Source organism: Ovis aries, chromosome 3, assembly GCF_016772045.2.
Source record: "Ovis aries strain OAR_USU_Benz2616 breed Rambouillet chromosome 3, ARS-UI_Ramb_v3.0, whole genome shotgun sequence".
In the NCBI taxonomy this organism is placed as follows: domain Eukaryota; kingdom Metazoa; phylum Chordata; class Mammalia; order Artiodactyla; family Bovidae; genus Ovis; species Ovis aries.
In genome coordinates, this window is record NC_056056.1 from 211,242,373 (window position 1) to 211,267,181 (window position 24,809).

The following is a 24,809-nucleotide window of genomic DNA, read 5'->3' on the forward strand; positions in this document are numbered from 1 at the left end:
ACCAAATAGAATCATAAATTCTATTATGCTTATTGGGGTATGACCTCAGGCCTATTGATAATTGTCCACTGTTAACTACCTAGGCTTAAGGCATACGAATCATGGGTTGACTTTGATTGTATCTTTCTTTTCCTTTGTTCAGACTAGTTTCAGGGAATTGGGGCAGGTGGGTTTGGGCACATACACTTAGGGTATATAAGTGAAGTGAAGTCGCTCAGTCGTGTCCGATTCTTTGCGACCCCATGGACAGTAGCCTGCACAAGGCTCCTCTGCCCATGGGATTTTCTAGGCAAGAGTACTGGAGTGGGGTGCCATTTCCTTCTCCAGGGAATCTTCCCAATCCAGGGATCGAACCCAGGTCTCCTGCATTGTAGACAGACGCTTTACCATCTGAGCCACCAGGGAAGTCCCTAGGGTATATAAGGTTTTCACAAAAATTGGTCGGAGTCCTTGGCTAAGAGGAGACTCTGCCTTGGGCCCGCCGGTGTAATAAACTGCACTCCACTATCTGAATTGTCCTGAGTGAGTTTGTTTCCCGGAACGCGTGGCTACAACAGGAACACCTGCTCCTCAGACCGTTATAGCGCAGGTAAGGAAGGGCTCCTCCACCCACATTCGGGGGGGTGAGGCCACACACCCTGGTGGGCCGAGGAACTGTGAGGGTCAGAGCAAGCGCTGATGTTTACAAAGGAAGGAACCAGAGGCAGAGAGAAGGAAAAGATGGAGACTGGGGAGTGAGAGAGGAAAGAAAACCAAAAGGGTCGGAGGAGAGAGTTGGGGGTGGTAAGAGAATGGGGAGAATGGGTTTTGAAAACCCTTCTCCGGAAAATCATGAGGCTCAGATCTCTTCATCCTTTATAGGCAAATGTTTAAAACCCGCAATGCAGTTTCATAAAACGTACTCTTCCATAGGCCACCACGCTGCGGACTGGTTTCAGGAGAGGATAAACATTTTTCAGATACCAGTCAAAGGTTTTGCATTTCAGTCTCTTCCGGAGTGCCATTCTGGAAGAAATGTCTCCAAAATCGATTCCGGAGTTCTGCAAAGAAAACAGGAAACACGGCTGCACCCTGTAATACCCTGGACTCCACCATGTGGGTGTGCTCAGATGTGTCTGACTCTGTGCCACCCCATGGACTATCGCCCGCCAGGCTCCTCTGTCTATAGGATTCTTCAGGCAAGAATACTGGAGTGGGTTGCCCTTTCCTCCTCCAGGGAATCTTCCTGATCCGGGAATCGAACCTGTGTCTCCTGCATTGGCCGGCAAGTTCTTTACCACTGAGGCATCAGGGAAACAGAGCGTGCAGGAGGGAAGCAAGTATTTTCCTGATTCCCTGTAAGATAACCTTTATCATATATAGTTTTCCAGGGAAACTGGAAAAAGCTTGACCCCTAGGAATTTCTGCTAGTCTTAAGGCACTTTCGAGGCCTGCATATCCAGGTTTATGTCTCATCAGTAGCAAGCTGATGCAGACTGCTCCTATTTGAGATGATATTCACGTCAATCAGGCACAAAATGGTTCTCATGATGGCCAGGAAAAGCTTCCAAAAGGAGCGTTCTGGCAGCAAGACTGGGAGGTTAAAGGAGACGTCCTAGAAGCGGTATCTGTGGGGAATCAAAGTGGAAGGATGCTTGAACCCAGAGCGGCAGCTCAAGGACAGAGACAGCATGTCATATCAGCCTCAGGGACTAAGGCCAACGATGTGACCTTAGCCAAGGCAGCTTTCCTTGTTCATACGTGTCCAGTAGAATTACGCTGCCTTCTACCGCCATCCCTCACCCCACTGCCATGTTCATTTCCTCTTAAGACAGTGAATCCTTGTCCACTCCTGCCCCACAAGGAATCCCCTGGTATAGATGATGGATGAAGAGCACAGAATCTATAAATATCCTTGGTTTGAATCCTATCTCTGCTCTTAGGACCTTATTACCTTAAACGGCTTTTCCCCTTCCATTCTCTGTGTGTCAGTTTCTTCACTGGTAAACTTAGAATAATAAAAAATAAATATTATGCCAGAGCTACGTGGTGATAGCCATTGTGTGCCAGAAACTTAGTCCTGGGACACAAACGCTGATGCCATTGTCCTCATAGTGAGGACATGACTTCAGGTCTTTAGGGCTGGAACAGCCCTGTTGCAGAGAGAAGCCAATTCTGACTCCAGGCTAAAACTGCTTCTTTGACTTGCTTTCCCTTGCTCTTGTTATAATCATACCTAATGGGCTGCCTCAGAGAATCCTGCCCCTCTGCCTCACCCTTAAAGTGCCTTTGTTCAGAACCCTGTCCACCTGTGGATGGCAGGAAGGAAGAAATTAACACACCCCCTTGCCTAAGGCTTGCCGTCCTAGGAGATGTTTGCAAGATTAATGGCCTTTTTACTTTGTTTCCTCACCTTCCTCCCCTCCATCTCTGATCTATAAAAGAACAGGACATCCAGATGGCATAAGATGGCTATTTTGAGACATTTCTTTGCCATCTTCTGGTGAATAAAGTCATACTCCTTGCCTCAACACCTCCTCTCTTGGATTCATTGGCTCATCGTGCAGTGAGCAGACCAAGCTTGGGCTCTTGTCCCTTCCCATTCCCACCAGAACCACCACCCCTTCCTCCTCCTCCATCCTTCTCAGCTTCTGTCCCATCCAGGACCAACCTGGAGAGGTATGTTCCAGGCCATGTAGACCATGTCTTTGTACTCGTCCATCCAGATTTCAGCCACTCTCAGGGCATTCCGCTTCAAGGGAATTCTCAGGTCTAAAGAGTAGGGCTTGTGGTGTCTCTCCAGGTGGGCAACTCGGGAGCAGGGCAAGACCTCAATTCTACCTCCACATTGCCACACCTGCAAGGGAAGGAAACACAAAATTGCCCGGGCAAGCTGGACACACAGACGTTAAGAGCACAGCCTGTTGATGGGGACACCACTCTTTGGAACCACGACTTTCCCGGCAGTCCAGAGGTTAAGACTCCACGCTTCTACTGCAGGGGGTGAGGGTTTGATCCCTGGTCAGCGCAGTAAGATCCCACATGCCTGGTAACCAAAAATCCAGAACATACACCAGAAGCAATATTGTAAAAAGTTCAATAAAGACTTAAAAAAATGGTCCACATTAAAAAAAAATTTTTTAATGGAGTGTAAATTCAGTCCTTCTTCCTGTCTCTATGAGCCTCCCAACCTACTCATCGAAAAAAAACTGCTTCTCTCCTGTCTCTCAGAAGCTCCAGAAATCCCACCAGGCGTGGGCTCTGGCCCACAGGAACTGTGAGATAATCAATGGATCTTGCTTTGTGCCACTAAGTTTGTGATAATTTTGTTACACTGAAATTGATAACTAATATAGGTAACTCTTGACAAAGAGATACCCTGACTTATGATCTAGTCATAAACATTCTTTCTTCTTATCCTGATGGATACACACATACTTGTCAGTCCATACATTCTAATATGTGGCTTAAAATATTTAAAAATACTGTCTTTGTCTCAGTAGACGATAGAGCTAGTGGATGTAGACCCACTACTCCATCCCTGTAGAAGATACGTCCAGTGATGAATGTGTTCTCTTCACGGATGTCCAAGTGAGCTGCATCTTCTGGGAAATACTAGCCGGTCCAGTTACTATGCTTAGTCCCTCAGTCGTGTCCAACTCTTTGCAGCTCCATGGACTGCAGACCGCCAGGCACCTCTGTCCATGGGAATTCAGGCAAGAATACTGGAGTGGGTTGCCTTGCCCTCCTCTAGGGGATCTTCCTGATCCAAGGATTGTACAGAGGTCTCCAGCATGGCAGGAGGATTCTTTACCATCTGAGCTTCCAGGGAAGCCCTTCCAGCAGCGGTTAGCAGCCTACCGCACTCATGTCTGCAAACCCCTGAACATCTCAGGTCCAGTGGCTCAGTTAAAAAACCTTGGGAGGGGTTATCCTAGACCAACAGCTTTCAGATTTTTCTGTCTCAATTTATTCCCACTTGCCAGATGTCCCCCCATCCACCCACCCTCCACTCCTTCCCTCTTTCTCTGAAACACACAAAAAGAAACAGGAAGTTTCTGATTATAGTAGCTTACTTTGCATCACAAACCATCCTGACGTTTTTCAGGAAGCTAGCCCTCACCACGTAGGTTTTATGATTATTCCCATTAAGGTAAGGGGTCCACCCTTACCAGCTAAGAAATGACAAAGCTAGAAGGATTCTGTGATGCTCTGGCACAGTGCCAGGCATACACAAGGTGCTGAACCAGGGTGGGTGTACTGTCTCTCCCATCAGACCAAAACTCTGTCTGTGTTTATACACATCCAGGTGCACCATCACTGCCGTGGCCTCTAGGTGTCAGAATAAAACATCACATGCAGCTCTGATGTTCTCCAAGGTCTGTTCCTAGAGAAATGTACATCCTAGCAAATGCTTAGAGGTTTGAAAGGACAGATGGCCACACACACAAACCATGAAAGCTGAATACAGATAAACTGTTTTATCAAGAAAAGGGAAGAATGACTCTTCAGAGGGTACAGCAACTCACTCTAGTATTCTTGCCTGGAGAATTCCATGGACAAAGGAGCCTGGAATGAGTGGAGTGGGTTGCCATGCTCTCCTCCAGGGGATCTTCCTGACCCAGGGATCAAATCCACACCTCTTACATCTCCTGCTTTGGCAGGCGGGTTCTTTATCACTGAGCCACCTGAGAAGATGTTCTCTTCGTACCGATGAGAATACAGATGTGATGTTGAGTGTATCAGAACAATAAGGTGGAAGAGGCTTGGTTCCCAACACCCTGCTGGTGGTAATTTAGTCACTAAGTCATGTCCAATTCATGTGACCCCATGGACTGTAGCTAGCCAGGCTCCTCTGTCCATAGGATTTCCCAGGCAAGAATACTGGAGAGGGTTGCCTCTTCCTACTCCAGGGGTTCTTCCCAACTCAAGGATTAAACCCACGTCTCCTGCGTTGCAGGCAGTCTCCTGGGTTGTAGGTAGATTCTTTACTGCTGAGCCACTAGGGAAGACTGGAACTGTCATCTGAATCCTGAACTGCTCATATCCAAATTGTTACAGGAATTCATTCCTATCTCATTTAAATCTCTGTTATTTTGGCCTCTGTCGCAGAAATCAAACAAGGATTCTAATTCCCAAACGTTTATAAATCACTTCAAGTTATTTATCACATTTGAACTGCACTGTCATCCTTAGGAGGAAAATAAACTGGAGCTTCCCTGGTGGCTCGTGGAAAAGAATCGCCTGCAATGCAGGAGATGAGGGTTCGATCCCTGGGTCAGGAAGATCTCCTGGAGAAGAAAATGGCAACACATTCCAGGATTCTTGCCTGGAAAAATTCCATGGACGAAAGATCCAGAAAGGCTACAGTCCACTCAAGTCTTCAGTTGCTACAGTCCATGGAGATGCAGAGAGTTGGACCCGACTTACCTACAACAACACTGGGGAACAGATCACGAAAGAAGATGGACGTGAACTCATGTCATCCTGTCAGCTGCTTGACTGTCCGTAGGGGGACAGACTGGCTGCCCACACACCTTTATCCTCTGGTCCCTCTGCCCGCTCCAGTCTCTGTCTGACTGGTCTTACAGAGAACCACCTGCCCCAAAGTTGGTGTATCTCAGGAGACGTTTGGAAAATGCCGGCAGTCCTCAGGAAAGTAGGGACACCATCTTCCCAGCAATATCTCCCAGACTATACAGACCTATACCAAGAAGCTCCCCTCTAGAAGTGCTACAACCTCTCCTTAGTGACCTGGAAGCATGAGAATTTGTTCACCTCTTGAGCCAACAGCATCCATCCTTGTTCCAAGGTTCCAGAGATCCTCTACCTTACCCTTCTGCTTTGTCCCACAATAAGAATGGAAACGTACCTACCCTCAGGCTAAGTTCCACGTTCTCTCCTCCATAGGTCAGCATCCCACCATCCAGAGAGCCAATTTCTTCCAAGAAGAGCCTGTTGGCAGCCAGGATGCCCATGATGGAAGGACTTCTGTGGAGCACATGGCAAGAGTGCTTCACTAACCCTGGACGCGGAATGTCAGGATGAAGGTGACGGGTAGGAACCTCAATGATGACGTAGCCTTTGAAACTCTCTCTATCAAAGCTTCTTCTTATCCTGAAGGCTTTCCCCAAACCCTCAGGCTGAACTAAGTGCATGGAGCCTTCCATCTCAGATTATATTGAAATCCATCTTGGTATCCCTACTTCATAGCCTGATAAATCCTTAAAGGCGCTGAAATGTTTTCTAAAACATTATACACTTTGCTTTATTTTGCTTAAAATTCCTTAAATAGCCAAAGTATCTGTGATTTCTTTCCTGGGATCAGCTCTTTTCTTAACCTTTCATTTTGTATTGCGATATAGCCAATTAACAACATTGTGATAGCTTCCCGTGAACAGTGAAGGGACTCAGCCATACATAGACATGTACCCATTCTCCCCTAAACTCCGCTCCCATCCAGGCTGCCACATAACATTGAGCAGAGTTCCATGTGCTCTACAGTAGGTCCTTGTTGGTTATGAGGTCTGCTTCTTTTTTTCTCTATACCTTGTCCTTCACCCCAACTCCTCTGTCCTCTTACCCCACTCTTAAGACTACCACCAAGGACAAACAAAGCCCAAAATGTTATTCCCTGACTTCCCCCAGGCTAATCAAGTTTACCGAGCTCATGCAGACTGACCTGACAGGAGCAGTGACATCGTGGAGATCAACCCAGGCTTTTGGCAGTGCATCATAGCGGCACCAGAGTTCCCAACCAAACCCGTCAACTGCCAGTGCATATTTAATCAGTTCAAAGGTGTCAAAAAGAATGTTGTCAAACACAGGAGACACAATCACAGTGCGGTCTTCCTGAATCCGAGCCAAGATGGGCTCAGCCCTGCAAGAAGGGTGTGTAACAGACCCAGGTGGGATTTGAGGATAACAGCCAAAGCAAGCAGACAAAGCTGCTCCATCCCGTCCCCTTGTCCTGACCCTGACTAACTTCTTCACTCAGGCCACACTGGCTAGTGGGCAGAACTCTCCAGAGTCCCAAGAATCTGCAGGTTTGAGAAATAGCTGGGAATGCTGGCAGCTGATCCCAGTCAAGAGCACATTTGAAACTGGGGTACCCAAGTACCAACCCCAAGCCACTGTGAGCAGTGCTATCAGTATCTGCCTGAAATTGTTTTACTTCTTGAGTCTCCCTGCTTCCAAAATAACATCTCTTTATTATCTGATTCCCCACATTCTTTGAATAACACAGCTCTTCGTATCATGTAACTTCATGGGAAAACCTTAAGAATTACCAAAAGGTAGTCTCTTCATGTATGGATGTGAGAGTTGGACCATAAAGAAAGCTGAATGCTGAAGAATTGATGCTTTTGAACTGCAATGCTGGAGAAGACTTTTGAGAGTCCTTTGGACTGCAAGGAGATCAAACCAGCCAATCCTAAAGGAAATCAATTCTGTATACTCATTGGAAGGACTGATGCTGAAGCTAAAGCTTCAATACTTTGGCCACCTGATGTGAAGAACTGACTCATTGGAAAAGACCCTGATGCTGGGAAAGATTGAAGGCAGGAAGAGAAGGGTACAACAGAGGATGAGATGGTTGGATGACATCACTGACTCAATGCACACGAGTTTCAGCAAGCTCCGGAAGTTGGTGATGGACAGGAAAGCCTGGCATGCTGCAGTCCATGTCACAAAGAGTTGGACATGACTGAGCAAATGAACTGAACTGAGTCTCTTCATTTTACAGATTAAGTAATCTGTTTGTTTAGTTGCTAAGGCGTGTCTGACTCTTTTGCGACCCCATGGACTGTAACCTACAAGGCTCCTCTGTCCCTGGGGATTCAGGCAAGAATACTGGAGTGTGTTGCCATTTGTTACTCCAGGATATCTTCCCAAGCCAGGGATCGAACCTGCATCTCCAGCATTGGCAGGCAGATTCTTTACTGCTGAGCCACCAGGGAAGCCCTAAGTTTTGACTCATTCAAAGTCACAAAATATCTGGCATAGTCAGGGTTGCTATTCAGTTGTCAATACTCCAAGCCTATTGTTTTTTCTCTAGACTACTTCCTTTAGGCAACCAAAGTCCTCAAATAAAAACATCCTGTTTGGGGAGCTTCCCTTTTCTTAAGTTCTGGTATTGACTTTCCCTACTTCCACAATATCCCATCTCTACTCATTGTATTTACAATCTCTCCTCTCTCCCCTTCCCCACATGGAGCCCCTGGAGCCCTTACCACCCAACATTCACTTCAATGTGAGCATCCAGGATGGCAACCACATCAGCCGTGGCCATCTCCCTGCCGGTGTTGCGAGCTGCAGCCAGACCTCTTCTCTCGGTGTGCCGTATTATCTTCAGGAGTCCTGGAGACTTCTGGTTGTAAAGCTTAATCTTCTCATCCAAGTCTGCCTTTAATTCTCCTGCCAACCAAAGGCACAGCTATGGAAATTCTGAGTGCAATAATCAACACGGTGCAGAAATGTTATACTCGGATACCGTAATGGTTGGACTGCCTCCAGCATAGGGTGGGCAATCCTACAGCCTGGACTGAGAAAATAGTTCTTCCTCTAAACCAGCTTCTCCTCTGCCTTCCATCCTCAGAATTAATGTTCCCATTCCTAATCTTTCTCTTGAGGTTAAACTATCTTAGCACAGTAAAACTGCTGTGTCAGCCACTGTTACCGCTACTTTAAGTGTGTTGAGAAATCATTATGAGAATGAATAGATCAGAGAACACCATCATTCAAATAGACACATGCAGTCCCGTGTTCACTGAAGCACTGTTTACAATAGCCAGAACTTGGAAGTGACCTGAACGTCCATCAACAGAAATGGATAAAGAAGATGTGGTACACATATACAGTGGAACGTTCAGTTCAGTTCAGCTCAGTCGCTCAGTCGTGTCCGACTCTTTGCGACCCCATGAATCGCAGCACACCAGGCCTCCCTATCCATCACCATCTCCCGGAGTTCAATCAGACTCACGTCCATCGAGTCCGTGATGCCATCCAGCCATCTCATCCTCTGTCGTCCCCTTCTCCTCCCACCCCCAATCCCTCCCAGCATCAGGGTCTTTTCCAATGAGTCAACTCTTCGCATGAGGTGGCCAAAGTATTGGAGCTTCAGCTTTAGCACCATTCCTTCCAAAGAAATCCCAGGGCTGATCTCCTTCAGAATGGACTGGTTGGATCTCCTTGCAGTCCAAGGGACTCTCAAGAGTCTTCTCCAACACCACAGTTCAGAAGCATCAATTCTTACTCCATCATAAAAAAGAATGAAGTTGTGTCATTTGCAGAGACATGGATGGATCTAGAGACTGTTACACGGAATGAAGTAAGTCAGAAACAGAAAAATAAATATCATACTAACACATAATGTGGAATCTAGAAAAATGATACAGATGATTTTATTTGCAAAATAGAAATAGAGACACAGATAGAGAACAAACATGGACACCAAGGAGAGAAAGTGTGGGTGAGATGAACTGGGAGATTGGGCTTGACATATATGCACCATGACCCTATGTATAAAATCGGTAGCTAATGAGAACCTGGGGTTTCCCTGGTGGCTCAGACAGTAAAGAATCTGCCTGCAATGCAGGAGACATGAGTTCGATCCCTGGGTCAGGGAACTCAGTGCTCTGCAGTGACCTACGCGGGAATGAAATTAAGAGAGAGGGGATATAGATGATTTACTTTGCTGTACAGTAGAAACCAACACGACACTGTAGAGCACTTATACTCCAATAAAAGGTGTTTTTTGTTTTTTTTTTTTAATGAATGGGACACACCTGACCTAACTAACGTAGGGTTGCTGATGGACAGACATTGCAGATACAGCCTGGAACGTCGTCTTCACAGCTAAACCCTCGGGGCTTTATGGAGAGCACATAAACAACTGAAATTGGTTCATCTTCTTTTAGATATTCCTATTGGACCTGCTGAGGCTCAACTGGGATGGAATGCCCAGATGAATCTGCTTTTCAGCTTCTATCTAACAAGTTTATTCCCAAAATAAAGAAGGCTGAGTACCAAAGAATTGATGCTTTTGAACTGTGGTGCTGGAGAAGACTCTTGAGAGTCCCTTGGACTGCAAGGAGATCAAACCAGTCAACCCTAAAGGAAATCAGTCCTGAATATTCACTGGAAGGACTGATGCTAGGGCTGAAGCTACAATATTTTGGCCACCTGATGTGAAAATCCGACTCACTGGAAAAGACTCTGATGCTAGGAAAGATTGAACACAGGAAGAGAAGGGGATGACAGAGGATGAGATGGTTGGATGGCATCACCGACTCAATGGACAAAAGTTTGAGCAAGCTCCAGGAGATGTTGATGGACAGGGAAGACTGGTGTGCTGCAGTCCATGGGGTCGCAAAGAGTCAAACACAGCTGAATGACTGAACAACAATCTCCAAAATATACAAACAAGATTCGCTATTCCACACTGTTCACAGTTTATTCTTCTCTCTCTCCTCTGTTTTAAAAAATATGTCTATGCATTCCTATCATTTTTTTAAAACTTGGTTTAAATCTGTTGACCTTTGGAATATTTGACTTGAGGCAAATTAAGCTTCATATCAAGGGGGGACAAAGGAAGTGGGTACACCTCTCATGTCAATGTGTAGCATTTCATTCTTACTACTATTGATGGTGAGGACAAGGAGAATTACGCTAGCTAACATTTACTAGAGACAAGCCCTGGGCTAAGGACTCTACATGTGTTAATTGCCAACAGCCTTGTGAGGAAGCACTATTATTTTACAGATGGTGACACTGGAGACATGAAGTAACTGAGAGACTCGCCACCACTTAAAGTCACATGAGTAGTTAGCTTCTCCTGTGGCTGATGTGGTAGAGACTTCCGATCATTTTCCTCAATTTAACACACACAAACAAGATTTTAACACAATACATAATTCAGTGCAGGCTCAAACTGGCTGCTGTTTCCATGGTTACTGAGAGAGAAGGTGATTGCTGCTCCAATGACACCAGTCAAAGAATGACCAACGGTTCCCTCTGCCATGCCCTCCCAAACAAATTATCCCCTTGGAAGACGCAAATGGGTTCCTGACCCAAGTGAGCAGGATGGGTTATACATAGGGTCTGGAACAGCCTAGAACTTTCTTTGGCTTCAAATAGTCACCGAACATAGGTATTTAGAATAAATAATGTTAACTGCTATTACTACCTCTTTAATTCTCACTCTAGTCCATGAGATCATGATTATTCTCAACATCTGTGCTTTGCAGATAAGGAAACTAGTGGAGAAGTAAGTCACTCAAGGGATAGAGCTTGGAAGGGAGGAACTGAGATTCCATAAAGTGAAGACTCAAGTGCACTGCCTTCCACTTCTCCCTGCGTCATCTCAGCGGGGACTGGACCAGGCTGGGGGAGAGGGCAGGGCCTGAGCAAGAGACCCAGCCACTGTGGAGAGTCTCAGCACCCAGAGCTCCCTTCTCTCCAGGCTTAAATACCCAGGAAGATTGGGGTTTCCTCCTAGGGGATGATTCTGAATCTCTTCCTGGTATCTGGGGTTTTCCTTTGGACCCACCTCTCTCCCCGTGGTCTCCCTCATGGTGCATGGGCCTGACTGACTGCAGATTCACCACGTGATTGGAGCACATTGTGTGACCTCTCTTAGTTTCTTCTTCTGTGTGACCAAGAGGATCATCCCCTATCTCGACTATGGGAAGATTAATGTGCCCAGCACAGTCAATAAACAGTCCTTCTCTTTTCCCTCCGTGAGAAACCCAACTTCCTGTCCACGAGTGTGTGTGTGTGTGTGTGTGTGTGTGTGTGTGTGAGTGCATGCTCAGTAGTGTCTGACTCTTTGCGACCCTATGGACTGTTGTCCCCCATGCTCCTCTGTCCATGGGATTCTCCAGGCAAGAATACTGGAGTGGGTTGCCATGCCCTCCTCCAGGGGCCCTTCCTGACTCGCGGATCGAACCTGCCTCTCCTGCATGGGCAGGCAGATTCTTTACCGCAGTGCCACCTGGGAAACTAAGCTAAAACCCCTTTATCCTAGCACAATCCATACACAGTCATTTTTATACTATTCCTTGATCAGGTTACTTACCATTTGAGCTAAAATCATCCACTAAGATGATCTCCTTCAACAATCGAGGCGGGGTCCTCTGGACGATGCTGGTGATGGCTCGCTGGATGACACTCAGAGCTTCATCCATGAATATGAGGATGACGCTGAGAGATGGGAGCTGTGAAGGATACCGCTTCCAATGACACCTGTAAAAGACCTTTTATAATAACCACATCACTCTTTTAATTACTTAAACATTGTTCTCTGAAGTCCCTCTTCACTACATAGGATGTTATAATAATTCAATCAGTTCACCAACTCTCAAACTCGTTAGGAAGGGAAACTGTCAGCTGCTTATCACAGTAGAAAGATTTTGCATTTGTTTGTCCAAAGTTCTCGTGTTGTGGGGATAAACTTCATCTCTTTTTGATTAATCATTAGTAGACATTTCCCCTTGAACAGTCAACCTGCCCCACAAAGAATTCCCATTCCTTCCCCTACCCCAAAGTAGCTTCTTTGCCAGAAGTCCTCTTTCTGCCTCCCTTTCCCCATGATCTCAGACCTTCCATCATTTGGACACATCCCTCAACTTCACCACTATAGAGAGGTGGCAAACCGTCCAAAGAAGTGTGCTTGACACGTTTTAAATGTCACAGCTTACATTTAGTAAATGCTTACCACATGCGAGGCACTGGCTTACTCTTTTTAAAAGTCCTCATCAAGATATATTTCACACACAATAAAAGTCACCCATTTAAAACTGCACAATTCATTGTTTTTTAATAATAGTCACAGAGTTGGGCAACCATCACCACCATCTAATTTTGGGGCAGTTTCATCATGCTAGAAAGAAACCCCAAATCCCTTAGCAGTATCTCTTCATTTCTCCCCAATCCCATTCCCCCTCAGCCATAGGCAATTATTAATCTACTTCTTATCTCGATAGAATTGCCCATTCTGGACTTTCTGTATAAATGGAAACATACAATATGTGGTCTTTTGTGTTTGCCCAGAATAATGTTTTCAAAGTTCATCAATGTTGTACCATATGTCAGCACTTCATTTCTTTCTGTTGTCAAATAATATTACATCGCATGCATATGTCACGTATTTACCTGTTCACCCAATGTCGAACCTTTAGCATGCTTCTACTTTTTGGCTTATAAATGCCACTGTGAAAATTCTTGAATGAGTGTTTTTGTTGCCATGTTCTCATTTTACTTATACACACACCTCACCCGGGGTGAAGATCCTTGGAGAAGGATCCTCTTGAGAGTCCCTTGGACTGCAAGGAGATCAAATCAGTCAATCCTGAAGGAAATCAACCCTGAATATTCATCGGAAGGACTGATGCTGAAGCTGAAGCTCCCAATACTTTGGCCACCTGATGTGAAGAGCTGACTCATTAGAGAAAACCCTGATGATGCTGGGAAAGACTGAAGGCAGGAGAAGGGGGCAACAGAGGATGAGATGGTTGGATGGCATCACTGACTCAATGGACGAGTTTGAGCAAGCTCGAGGAGTCGGTGAAGGACAGGGAAGCCTGGCAAGCTGCAGTTTACGGGGTCACAAAGAGCTGGACAAGACTAAGTGACTGAACTGAACTGAACTGAAGAGTGAATGTGTTAAGTCATGTGGTGACTCTATATTTAACAATTTGATGAACTCCTATACTGTTTTCTAAAGCGGCTGCACCATTTTACATTCCCACCAACAATAAATGATGGCTTCAATTTTTCTCCATGTTCTGGACAATATTTGCATTATCTGACATTGGGATGATAGCCTTCCAAGAGTATGAAGTATTGTCTTACTATTGCTTTGATTTCCATTTCCCTAATAGCCAACGGTGTGAACATAACTAATGGGGTGAACTCAGACATGACTCAGTGACTAGCACTTTCAATTTTCACTTCATGGCTGATTCACTTTGCCTAGAGCAGAGAGTAACACAACATTGTAAAGACACTGTACTCCAATAAAAAATTTTTTTTTAAGAATTAGAACACACACACACAAAAAGAATTAGAACACATTTCCTCTGATTACAGAACTGTCAAAAAAACAAATTCTCGGAAGGCAAAAAGGAATATTATAAGGCTTTGAGAAATCAGGAAACAGAACATAAAAGTAAAACATAAATAAACACAAGTTGGAAAAAAAATTAAAGTGAAGAATTTCACTAAGCTTTTCTCCCCAAATCAGTTCCTCCTTTTTCTTGCCACTCCAACATTGATGAAATGCAGAGTAATCGAGATTGACTCTGGAGACATATCAAGGGACTCCAAAAGGCCATGCAGGGAATTTCAAGTAGCACTGAAAACTATACAGAAGTCTGCAAGAAGGAGCTCTCCTTTCTCCTTGTTTCCTAGCACCTGACTGGCATGTGTGGACCAGTTCTGTCCAGTAGAATTTCCTACAGTGATATAGATGTTCTGCGTATACTGTCCATTGTGATCTACACTAGCCACGTGTGGCTAGTAAGCATTATAACAAGGCTATGTAAACTTAAACAAACTGCTTTTTAATTTAATCCAATGTTAATTTAAATAGCCACATGTGACTGATGCTACCATATTGGATAGTGCAGTAAAATATACTAAAAAATATTTATTGGTTGGTTAACAGCTGGAGGAATTAATCTTGAGCAAATACTTCCAGTATAGAATTACAATTGCCCCTCACCTTAGTGGGCTTCCCAGGTGGCTCAGTGGTAAAGAATCCACTAGTCAAGCAGGAGAGGCAGGGGATGTGGGTTTAATCCCTGGGTCAGAAAGATCCCCTAGAGGAGAAAATGACAACCTACTCCAGTACTCTTGCCTGGAGAATCCCATGGACTGCGGAGCCTGGCAGGCTGCAGTCCATGGGGTCGCAGAGAGGCAGACGCAACTCTGCACACCCACATGCACTCACTCACCCCTAGCAACAGGAGGGTACAAAGGGAGAAATATATAAGGTGAGCAATTTCTAGATGTTAGGGCTGTAAGTGTGTGCGAAGTCGCTTAAGTCATGTCTGACTCTTTGCGACTCTATAGACTGTAGCCTGCCAGGCTCCTCTGTCTATGATATTCTCCAGGAAAGAATACTGGAGTGGGCTGCCATGCCCTTCTCCAGGGGATCTTCCTGACCTAGGGATCAAACCCATGTCTCTTATGTCTCCTGCACTGGCAGGCAGGTTCTTTACCACTAGCGCCACAGCCAGATCCAAGATGTTAGAGCTAGAAGGACAAGTTGTATGCAAATCACAACTTTGCCAGAAACTGCTGTTGTGGAAAGAAGATAAACTGACATGCACACATGCAACCATTGCCAAACATCTTCTTTATTGATACGTTGGGGTTTCCTGAGGCAAGTTAGGTGGGCAGCAAGGCCAGCTTCCTGGGTGTGTGACTTGTGCAATCACACAGGTCCTGACATTTGTGAATTAACTCGACTTCATAATTTGCTGTCGCCATCTTGAATTATTTTTTAATTTTTAAATAACAAGCCCCACGTTTTCATTTTGTACTGGGCCCTGCAAGTTTTGTAACTAATCTGGTCATGGCATTTTTCTGAATTCCCTATGAAAGATTAACTATTGAAGCCCTGCCTTTCCATGTGTTTAATTGTTTGTTGAAACTTAATATGTACTTAGGGCTTCCCAGGTGGCTCAGTGGTACAGAATCTGCCTGCCAATGCATGAGACACAGGAGATATGGGTTTGATTCTAGGTCAGGAAGATCCCCTGGAAGAAGAAATGGCAACCCACTCCAGTATTCTTGCCTGGAGAATCCTATGGACAGAGGAGCTTGGCGGGCTACAGTCCATGGACTTGAAAAGAGTTGGACATGAAAGAAGCAACTGAGCATGCAGGGTCTACTTAAAACTCAATAAAGTTTATTGATTCCCCTGAATGGCCTTTCTCTGGTCTCTGAAAGTTAAAGGGAGGATGTGCCCACTTGGAGGCTGCCAGGGCTGGCGTGTTTCTGGTGTCAGACAACCATCCAGAAAACCGGGGAAACCAGTAGTGACGACCACCACTTTGCTTCTTGCTGGTGGGCTGCCGTCTATGGGGTCGCACAGAGTCAGACACGACTGAAGTGACTTAGCAGCAGCAGCAGTAGCAGACATAGAAGGTCCATCCTCATGTTATCTTATAATTTATGTGATGGCTCTGAATCACTAACTTACTTCTTTCGCAGAGAAAGTCCAAGGAGGACTTTCCTGGTGGTCCAGTGGATAGAAATCCATCTGCCAGTGCAGGGGACACAGGTCTGATCCCTGATGCAGGAAGATTCTACATGCCGCAGAGCAACTAAGCCCGTGTCCCACAGCTGCTGATCCAGGCCTCTAGAGCCTGTGCTCTGCAACAGGAGAAGCCATCGTAATGAAAAACCCCCACACCGCAACAAAGAATAGTCCAGCTTGTCACGACTAGAGAAAGCCCTCAAGCAGCAGTGAGGACCCAGCACAGTCAAAAATAAACAGTAACTAAAATAAAGTTTAAAAAGTCCAGGGAGTGGTCTTCCTATAGTTCTCAAAGCCTGGTGGTTTCCAGGATGCCTTAGTTCTGGAATCCATCCATTGGAGCCACGTGGATTTTTTTTGTTTTGTTTTTCTGGTCAGCAGGAAGGAAGAGCACTCATTTGATTTGTATGCAGCAGACATGACTCATGTTATTCAAGTATAGAAGGGTACTTGAATCAGACATAGTTTGCGTCCACACTAATACTTTCTAACAAGCAGTTTCATGACTTAATCTCTATAGAATTCAACCTTCATGCTCCAAAATGCGTCAGTTACCCACTGATCTCGGCATATTACCCGCACACCTAAAGACTTAAATGATGAAATTGAGGCAGGTTCCAAGGAAAGCAGGAGAAACGCAGAGATGCACAGCCAGACACACCTTTGTCCAAATACCAAAAGCCAAAGATAAACTATTGAAAGTGGTCAGAGAAAAATGACTCACCACATACAAGGAGACCCTCAACAATATTCAGAGTTGACATCTCATCCAATACAATAAAAATAGAAAGTAGTGGGACAACATACTGAAATTGTCCAAAGAAAAAAGACTGTCAACAAAGCATCTTACATCTTTCAAATGTGAAGAGGAAATAAAAGCAAGTAAACATTGAGAGAATTTGTTGGTAGCAGACTACTTGAAAAGAAATATGTTTCTTTTTTTATACTTGTTTTATTATTTTAACATTTTTTACCTTTTTATTTTATATTGGAGTATAGTTGATTAAAAATGTTATGATAACTTCAGGTATACAGTAAAGTGATTCAGTTATCTCTTATTTTTCAAATTATTTCCCATTTAGATTGTTACATAATACTGAGCAGAATTCCCTGTGCTATACCTTGTAGGTCCTTGCTGGTTACCTATGTTAAATATAGTAGCGTATACATGTTAAGACCAAACTTCCTAACTATCTCTTCCTCTTTCCTTCCCATCTGGTAACCAGATGGGAAGTTCATTCTCTAAGTGTGTGAGTCTTTTTAGGCTAAAAGCAAATGATCTTGGGCCGTAATACAAATACACACATATACACACGGAGGCAAAAACAAAGAGCACCAGCAAAGGTAACTGTGAATTATAAAAGATAGTATATTTCTTCTCTTAACTAATTTTAAAAGCAATTTGCATTTTTTAAAGTGTATGTAATTGTATTATTGGGACTATAACATATAGCAATTTAATAGACTTGATAAAATGGCACAAAAGAAATGGATGGGAGCAAAACTGATTGAAGTAAGGAAATAACACCAGATGGTAAATTGAATCTACAGGAATAAGTGCAGAGAATCAGACATGGTAAATAAGATAAGTATAACACACTATAAATTTATACTTCCTCTCCTTTTTTCTCATCTTTTTTAATAGACATAAAATTATGTAATGTAATTACAATAGTATATTTTGGAGTTTGTACCATACAATTTGAAATATGTATAAAAATAATAGAAAAAAAGTTGGAAGAGGGAATAGAGCTATAAATATAGTCTTCCTATATCTCACTGAAATAAGTCTAAATAGACTCTGATAAGTTCAGATGCATGTGACAGCCCTAGAACAGCCATTAAGAAAACAACTATAAAAATATACTGAAAATTTACTTAAAGAATTATACATTACATTAGAAAATAGCCACTTAATGTAAAAAACAAGCAGTAATGGAGGAACAGAGGGGAAACACGAGAGACTTTAGAAAACAAAACTCGAATGGCAGAGGCGAATCCAACTAAGTCAATACAAGCAATGATTGTGGGTGAATTAAGCAACCCAATCAAAAGGTAAATATTGTCTGATTGCATTTTTTTAAAAAAAGGTCCAATTCTATGTTGTCTTTAGGAAACATTTTAGATCAAAAGATACAAGTAGGTTGAAAGTAAAGGATATATCAGCAAACAGCAACCATAAAAAAGTTAAAGAGATTATACTAATATCAGACAAAATAGATGATAAAATAAAAATGTTGCTAGTTATAAAGGGAGAGATTTTGTGACCATAAAAGGATATAACCATCGGGAAGATATACCAATTTTAAACATATATTCTTAGCAACAGAGTGCCAAAGTACATGAAGCAAAATCTGACAGACTGAAGGGAGTAGGACCATCAGCAATGATCAGGGGCGATTTCAACACCCTACTTTCAAGGGAAGCAGAAAGCAAAGTGTTAGTCACTCAGTCGTGTCCGACTCTTTGCAAGCCCATGGACTGTAGCCCACCAGGCTCCTCTGTCCATGCGATTCTCCAGGCAAGAACACTGGACTGGGTTGCCATTTGCTTCTCCAGGGGATCTTCCTGACCCAGGGATAGAACCCAGGTCTCCGGCATTGCAGGCAGATTCTTTACTGTCTAAGCCCCAAGGGAAGCCCCATACAACAACTAAACACAAGATAAATAAGGAGGGCTTTCCTGGTAGTCCAGTGGTTAAGAATCCACCTTGCAATGCAAGGGACACCAGTTCAGTCCGTTTCAGGAAGACGTCCCATGCCTCGGAGCAATGAAGTATGTGCCATGACCACTGAACCAGCACTCTCAAACCCATAAGCTGAAACTATTGAACTGACACGCTGCAGCTACTGAGGCCCGTGTGCCTACAGCCTGTGCTCCACAGCAAGGGAAGCCACCACAATGAGAACCCCAAACACAAGGAAGAGCAGACCCCGCTCGCTGCAACTAGAGAAAGCCGGTGTGCAAAAACAAAGACCCACCACAGCCAAAAAAAAAACAGAATAAAGAAATGTCTTTAAAAAGAAAAGGACAAACAAGGAAATGTAAGACTTAAACAACATTGCAATCAACGAGAGAGACCTAGTGGCATCCGTAAGAACAGTCTACACAACAACAGCAGATGGCTTTCAACTGGACATGCAACATTCTCCAGGAGGGGCTGTGTGCTAGAGCATAAAATAACCCTCAATAAATTTTAAGACTAAATTCATACAAAGTGTGATTCTCTGATCACAGCAAAGTGGCATGAGAGATGAAAACAGAAAGATATTAGAAATTCACAAACAGGTGGAAATTAAAGAACACATTCTTAAATTAGCATTGGGTCAAAGAAAAAAATTACAAGGAAAATTAGAAAACAGGAAATACTATAAGCAACTATCTGCCCACACATTTTAAAACTTAGGTTAAATTGGCAAATTCCTGTTAAAAAACACTTGCAACTCAATAATGAAAAGACAAACACCTTCTTAAAAGTAGAAAGTGTCTAAATGGACATTTCTCCAAAGAAAATATACAAATGGCCTGTATACACATGAAAAATGTTCAGCATAATTAGACATCAGAGAAATTTAAATCAAAACTACAATTGTATACCACTTGGGCTTCCCTTGTGGCTCAGGTGGTAAAGAATCCGCCTGCAATGCGGGAGACCTGGGTTTGATTCCTGGGTTGGGAAAATCCCCTGGAAAAGGGCAAGGCTACCCACTCCAGGATTCTGGCCTGGAGAATTCCATGGACTATAAAGTCCATGGGGTCGCAAAGGGTCAGACACGACTGAATGACTGGTGCTTTGCGCTTTCACACTCACTAGGATGGCTACGATCAAAAAACAAAAACAAATCTTGAAAATATGTTTAAAAAAATCAAAACTCTCATATGCTGCTAGAGGGAATATAAAATGATGCAGCCACTTTGGAAAACAGTCTGGCAGTTCCTTGGAAGTTTAAATATAGAGTCATCATATGGTCCAGCAATTCTACTCTGAGGGTATAACCAAGAAAAATGAAGACATATGTCCACACAAGAACTTGTACATAAATGTTCAAACCAGCATTATTCATAGTAGTCAAAAAGCGGAAATAACCCAAATGTCCATCAACTGGTAAACAGATAAAGAAGAGGTGGACAATGAAATTTTATTTTACCATGAAAGGAACAATAGTGAGAAATGAAGTAGTGATGAAGGCTATGACATGAATGACACTTGAAAACATCATGCTACATACAGAAGACTCCATGCTATACGATTCCATTCATACAAAATGTCCAGAAGAGGCAAGTCCATGGGGACAAAAAGCAGATTCGTGGTTGCCTAAGGGGCTCCCCGGTGGCTCAGAGGTTAAAGTGTCTGCCTACGATGCGGGAGAGCTGGGTTTGATCCCTGGGTCAGGAAGATCCCCTGGAGAAGGAAATGGCAACCCACTCCAGCACTCTTGCCTGGAGAATCCCATGGACAGAGGAGCCTGGTGGGCTACAGTCCACAGGGTCGCAAAGAGTCGGACACGACTGAGCAACTTCACTTCACTTCAAGGATGAGAAAGTTGTAGGCAGATGGGGAGAGCCTGTTAGGAGGGGTAGGTTTTCTTTCGGAAGAGGTGAAAATGTTTTAAAATTGATAATGGTGATGAATAAACCAAATATCATTAAAGCATATACTTTAGTAAATTGTATGGTATGTGAATTTATCTTCAAAAACTGTTATTTTTAAAACTTATTAAGGAGGCATAAAAAACTTACTAAGGAGAGGCGGAATGAGAAAAAATAGGAAGGGAAAACAGAAGGGAGAGGAAAGTTTCTTTAAGTTAAAATTAATAAGACCTTGGTGGTCCAGTGGCTAAGACTCTGTGCATCTAAAGCAGAGGTCCTGGGTTTGATTCCTGGTCAGGGAACTAGTTCCCACATGTTGCAACTAAAGATCCTGCATGCCGCAAAGAAAACTCGGCAGAGCCAAATAAGTAAATATTTTTTAAATAAATAACGAGAAGTCCAAGCAGAGACTTTGAGAGAAACATCAGGGATAAGGGTAGCACTGTTAGCTCCTTCAACTGGCCCAAGTTGTTTCTCTCTCTCAGCCTCAGTTTCTTCATCTGTAGAATTATGAGTTAGACCCAACCTATCAGAATTCTCAAGGATCTGTGTTTCTCTGATACCTCTGTTCAGCTCTGAGGGGCTGTAAATGCTTAAATCAGTCAATTATCTTCTCAGAGCTGCCATTATAAAATGGATTAAAGTCGAGAATTCTGTTCTGTCAGTCTTCCAGAACTTTCTACACCCTGACCCACTTCCTCATGAATTTCTCACTCTCCCACCCTTCTTTTTAACCCTTGACTTCTGCTGCTCTCAAAACGTTAGTCACTCAGTTGTATCCAAATCTTTGCAACCCCCATGGACAGTAACCCACCAGGCTCCTCTGTCCATGGAATTCTCCAGGCAAGAATAGTGGAGTGGACAGCCACTCCCTTTACCAGGGGATCTTCCCGACCCATGGATTGAACGTGGGTCTCCTATATCACAGGCAGATTGTTTACCATCTAAGCCACCTCCCAAAGCTTGTCTTCAAGCTACACTGAGGTCCCTAGGAAGCCTGTTTTGTCCATCTTACCTGGAATCTCGAGTATCTGGGAGGGTACGATCCAGGGGCAACCGGTCACTGAGGTACACGTTATAGCCAAACTTTTGGAAGAGGTCCTCAGCCTCCTTCTGCTGAGCCTCAGAAAGGTCCCTACCCCACTTCTTGAAAAGTTCTGAGTCTGGGAAGAGAACCTTGTGGGGATTTTCCTTGAAGAAGCCACCCTCCTTGGCGTGAGCTGTATCTGGAAAAGGATGCTTTTCGTCTTTCACCGTTGCCAGCATGCCAAGCCCATCTTCTGATTGCTTCGTAGCCAGCTTCATAGTTTGTTCTGCAAATGAAGGGCAGGGGATAAAATATCTCAGCCAGTTGTTAGCTCCCCGGGCGTTACTTTTTCATCCACATTTCCTTGCAATGTTTTTCTCCCCAGACTTTTAGGGGGGTGCAACAGAACAAGCGTGCAAGGAGTTGTAGATATTGGCAAGAGAAGACCCAGAGGGATGGTATCATGATGGAGAAGTTGAAGGAGCTTGCTCCAGGGTCCTGAGGTTGTGGTCAGGGCTAGATAGCATGCGTTTGTCATTTTTGAGGGGAGCAGTTCGGGAGAAAGACAAAGCCCAGAGCACACTGTGAAAGTGTGAGGCAGGAGGCAGGTAAAGGACTTTACGGAGGGGGAGGCCGAGGGATTGGATCGGTTAGCCACAGGATGCTGCAGGGACCCAGGTGACAGCAGGACTCAGGGCAGAGATGAAGACTGTGAACGGATGGCCGTGGCAAGGCCTCTAAGGAGGGAGAGAGTGTGTTGAGATGGGCAGGGAAGTGTCAGCTGAGGAAAGAGGACAGGCAGGCTTTCGTGATAAGTAAAGTGCTATCACAACAGTCTTCTGACTCCTTCCTTCAGGAGAACCAGAAGGATGTTTGGAATCACCCTAGATGGTCGAATACAACGAGCCCGAGATCACCCTCTCTCTCTCCCGAGCACACCAACATCACCACCATCCCCAGAGCAGCCATGGGTAACAAAGACCAGAAAAGATCTTCCACAACTAAAGGCATCATGAAACTGGACAGGCCTCCCTGGTGGTCCAGGGGACCTGGGTTTGATCTGCGGTCAGGAAACTAGATCCCATGTACTGCAACTAAGACCCAGCACAGCCAAGGAAAGAAATTGGAGGCCCCCAACCTGGAGAAGGATTATATTGCAGAGGTTCTCCTCCAGGAGTGAGAGTTCTGAGCAGCATGTAGGATTCCCCAGCCCAGGGGTCCCACACCAGGAAAATGAGCCCCCACAGCATTTGGCTTTGAAGACCAGAAAGGCTTAATTGTGAAGTCCCAGTGGGCTGGGAGAAATAGAGATTTCACTTTTAAAGGACACACACACAAAATCTCATGCACACCAGGACCCAGAGCAAAAGCAGTCATTTAATAGGAGCCTGGGCAGACCTACCCATTGGTCTTAGAGAGTTTCCTGGGGGTGGGGGTGGGAGTGCTGTCACTCTGGGGACAGAGACACTGGCAGGAACCATATTTGGGAACTTTCAATTGAATGAAAGCTAGAGTTGACTGATTAGTCTTTCCCAAGTCCAACATTGACTATGATACTCCTCAGCATTCAACTCCTAAATGTTAATCAAGGTGATAGGGACAGAGTAAAGGGTGATTAGATAGTTAATCCCACTAGCGGGGTGGTAGAAAAAAAATATGGGAGACCTCTGTAAGTTAATGGTCACTTAAGAAAGCAGGTTTGCTTAACCACAGAAGCAAGCAGGCTTCCTCAGCCACAAACCCATGCAACAGAAGCGAGAGACTTGCCCCCAAACAAGAAAACAATGGTGGCATGAGCCCCACATCCTGCCCAGTGAGCTCAACAGGTTCATGATCCTTAGGACGTGCTCTCTCCACCCGTCAAAACAGTAGTTTACGGAAAGGTGGCATTTCAAAGTGAAAGGCACTCACAGTACTGAGGCCTGGAATAATCTTCCCATAGTGCCATGACATGGCTTGGCCATGGAGGGACAGGAAAGCTTCCCTACCCAGCCTGGAGAAGGGGCTGATGATGGAAGCATGACATCTACTCAAGAATGAGGAAGAAGGTCTTCTCCCCCTCCCCACTTTCCCTTTGATTATAAAACTGTAGCCCACTAAGGTCCTGCAGAAGCACCCTCTGGCCTGCCCACCTTAAGCCTCTCAAGCATCCTGTTCTAATCAGTTCTGCTCAGTTCATTTCATTCGCCCAGTCGTGTCCAACTCTTTGCGACCCCATGGACTGTAGCATGCCAGGCTCCCCGGAGCATCCTCAAACTCATGTTGATCAAGTCAATGATGCCATCCAACCGTCTCATCCTCTGTCACCCTCTTCTCCTCCTGCCCTCAATCTTTCCCAGCATCAGGGTCTTTTCCAGTGAGTCAGTTCTTCGCATCAGGTGGCCAAAGTCTTGGAGCTTCTTCAGCATCAGTTCTTCCAATGAATATTCAGGGTTGATTTCCTTTAGGATTGACTGGCTTGATCTCCTTGCAGTGACTTTCAATTCTATTCTAATAAAGGGACTCTCAATTCCTATTCTAATAAATTCCTTACCTATCACTTTGCCTCTCTCACGCAGAGTTTTTTTCTGCTTTAAGATACAAAGCACCAAAGCTCTTCAAAGCCCCCCAAAATACCCACCCAGTGGCTTCAGTTCAAATGCACTCCACCAGAGGGAGTCCGCCAGAGGGACTTGCTTAAGTTCCCACCAATCCTCCCTTTGTTGTTTTTCAGTCACTTTTTTGTGTCTGACTCTTTTCGGCCCCATGGACTATAGCCCACCAGGCTCCTCTGTCCATGAAATTTCCCAGGCAAGAATGCTGGAATGGGTTGCCACTTCCTACTCCAAGGGATCTTCCCAACCCAGGGATCAAACCTGCGTCTCCAGCACTGGCTGGCAATTCTTTATCACCTAGTGACCAGGGAAGCCCCAGTCCTTCCTTAGACACACACTAAACTCCAACCAAATT

General features: G+C 44.5%; 1 protein-coding gene across 1 annotated transcript in view; it reads right to left on the reverse strand.

The window, feature by feature from the left end:
• The window catches only part of GALNT8 (polypeptide N-acetylgalactosaminyltransferase 8), a 44,653-nt gene that overhangs the window by 14,351 nt on the left and 5,493 nt on the right, over positions 1 to 24,809 (reverse strand). Inside the window, exons 2-8 of the mRNA XM_004007589.6 lie at positions 21,849 to 22,146; positions 12,056 to 12,222; positions 8,211 to 8,394; positions 6,662 to 6,859; positions 5,856 to 5,970; positions 2,651 to 2,836; positions 903 to 1,040 (exon numbers count right to left, since the gene is read on the reverse strand). Coding sequence (XP_004007638.3) covers positions 903 to 1,040; positions 2,651 to 2,836; positions 5,856 to 5,970; positions 6,662 to 6,859; positions 8,211 to 8,394; positions 12,056 to 12,222; positions 21,849 to 22,146 — 1,286 coding nt within the window. The remainder of the gene's footprint in view (positions 1 to 902; positions 1,041 to 2,650; positions 2,837 to 5,855; positions 5,971 to 6,661; positions 6,860 to 8,210; positions 8,395 to 12,055; positions 12,223 to 21,848; positions 22,147 to 24,809) is intronic.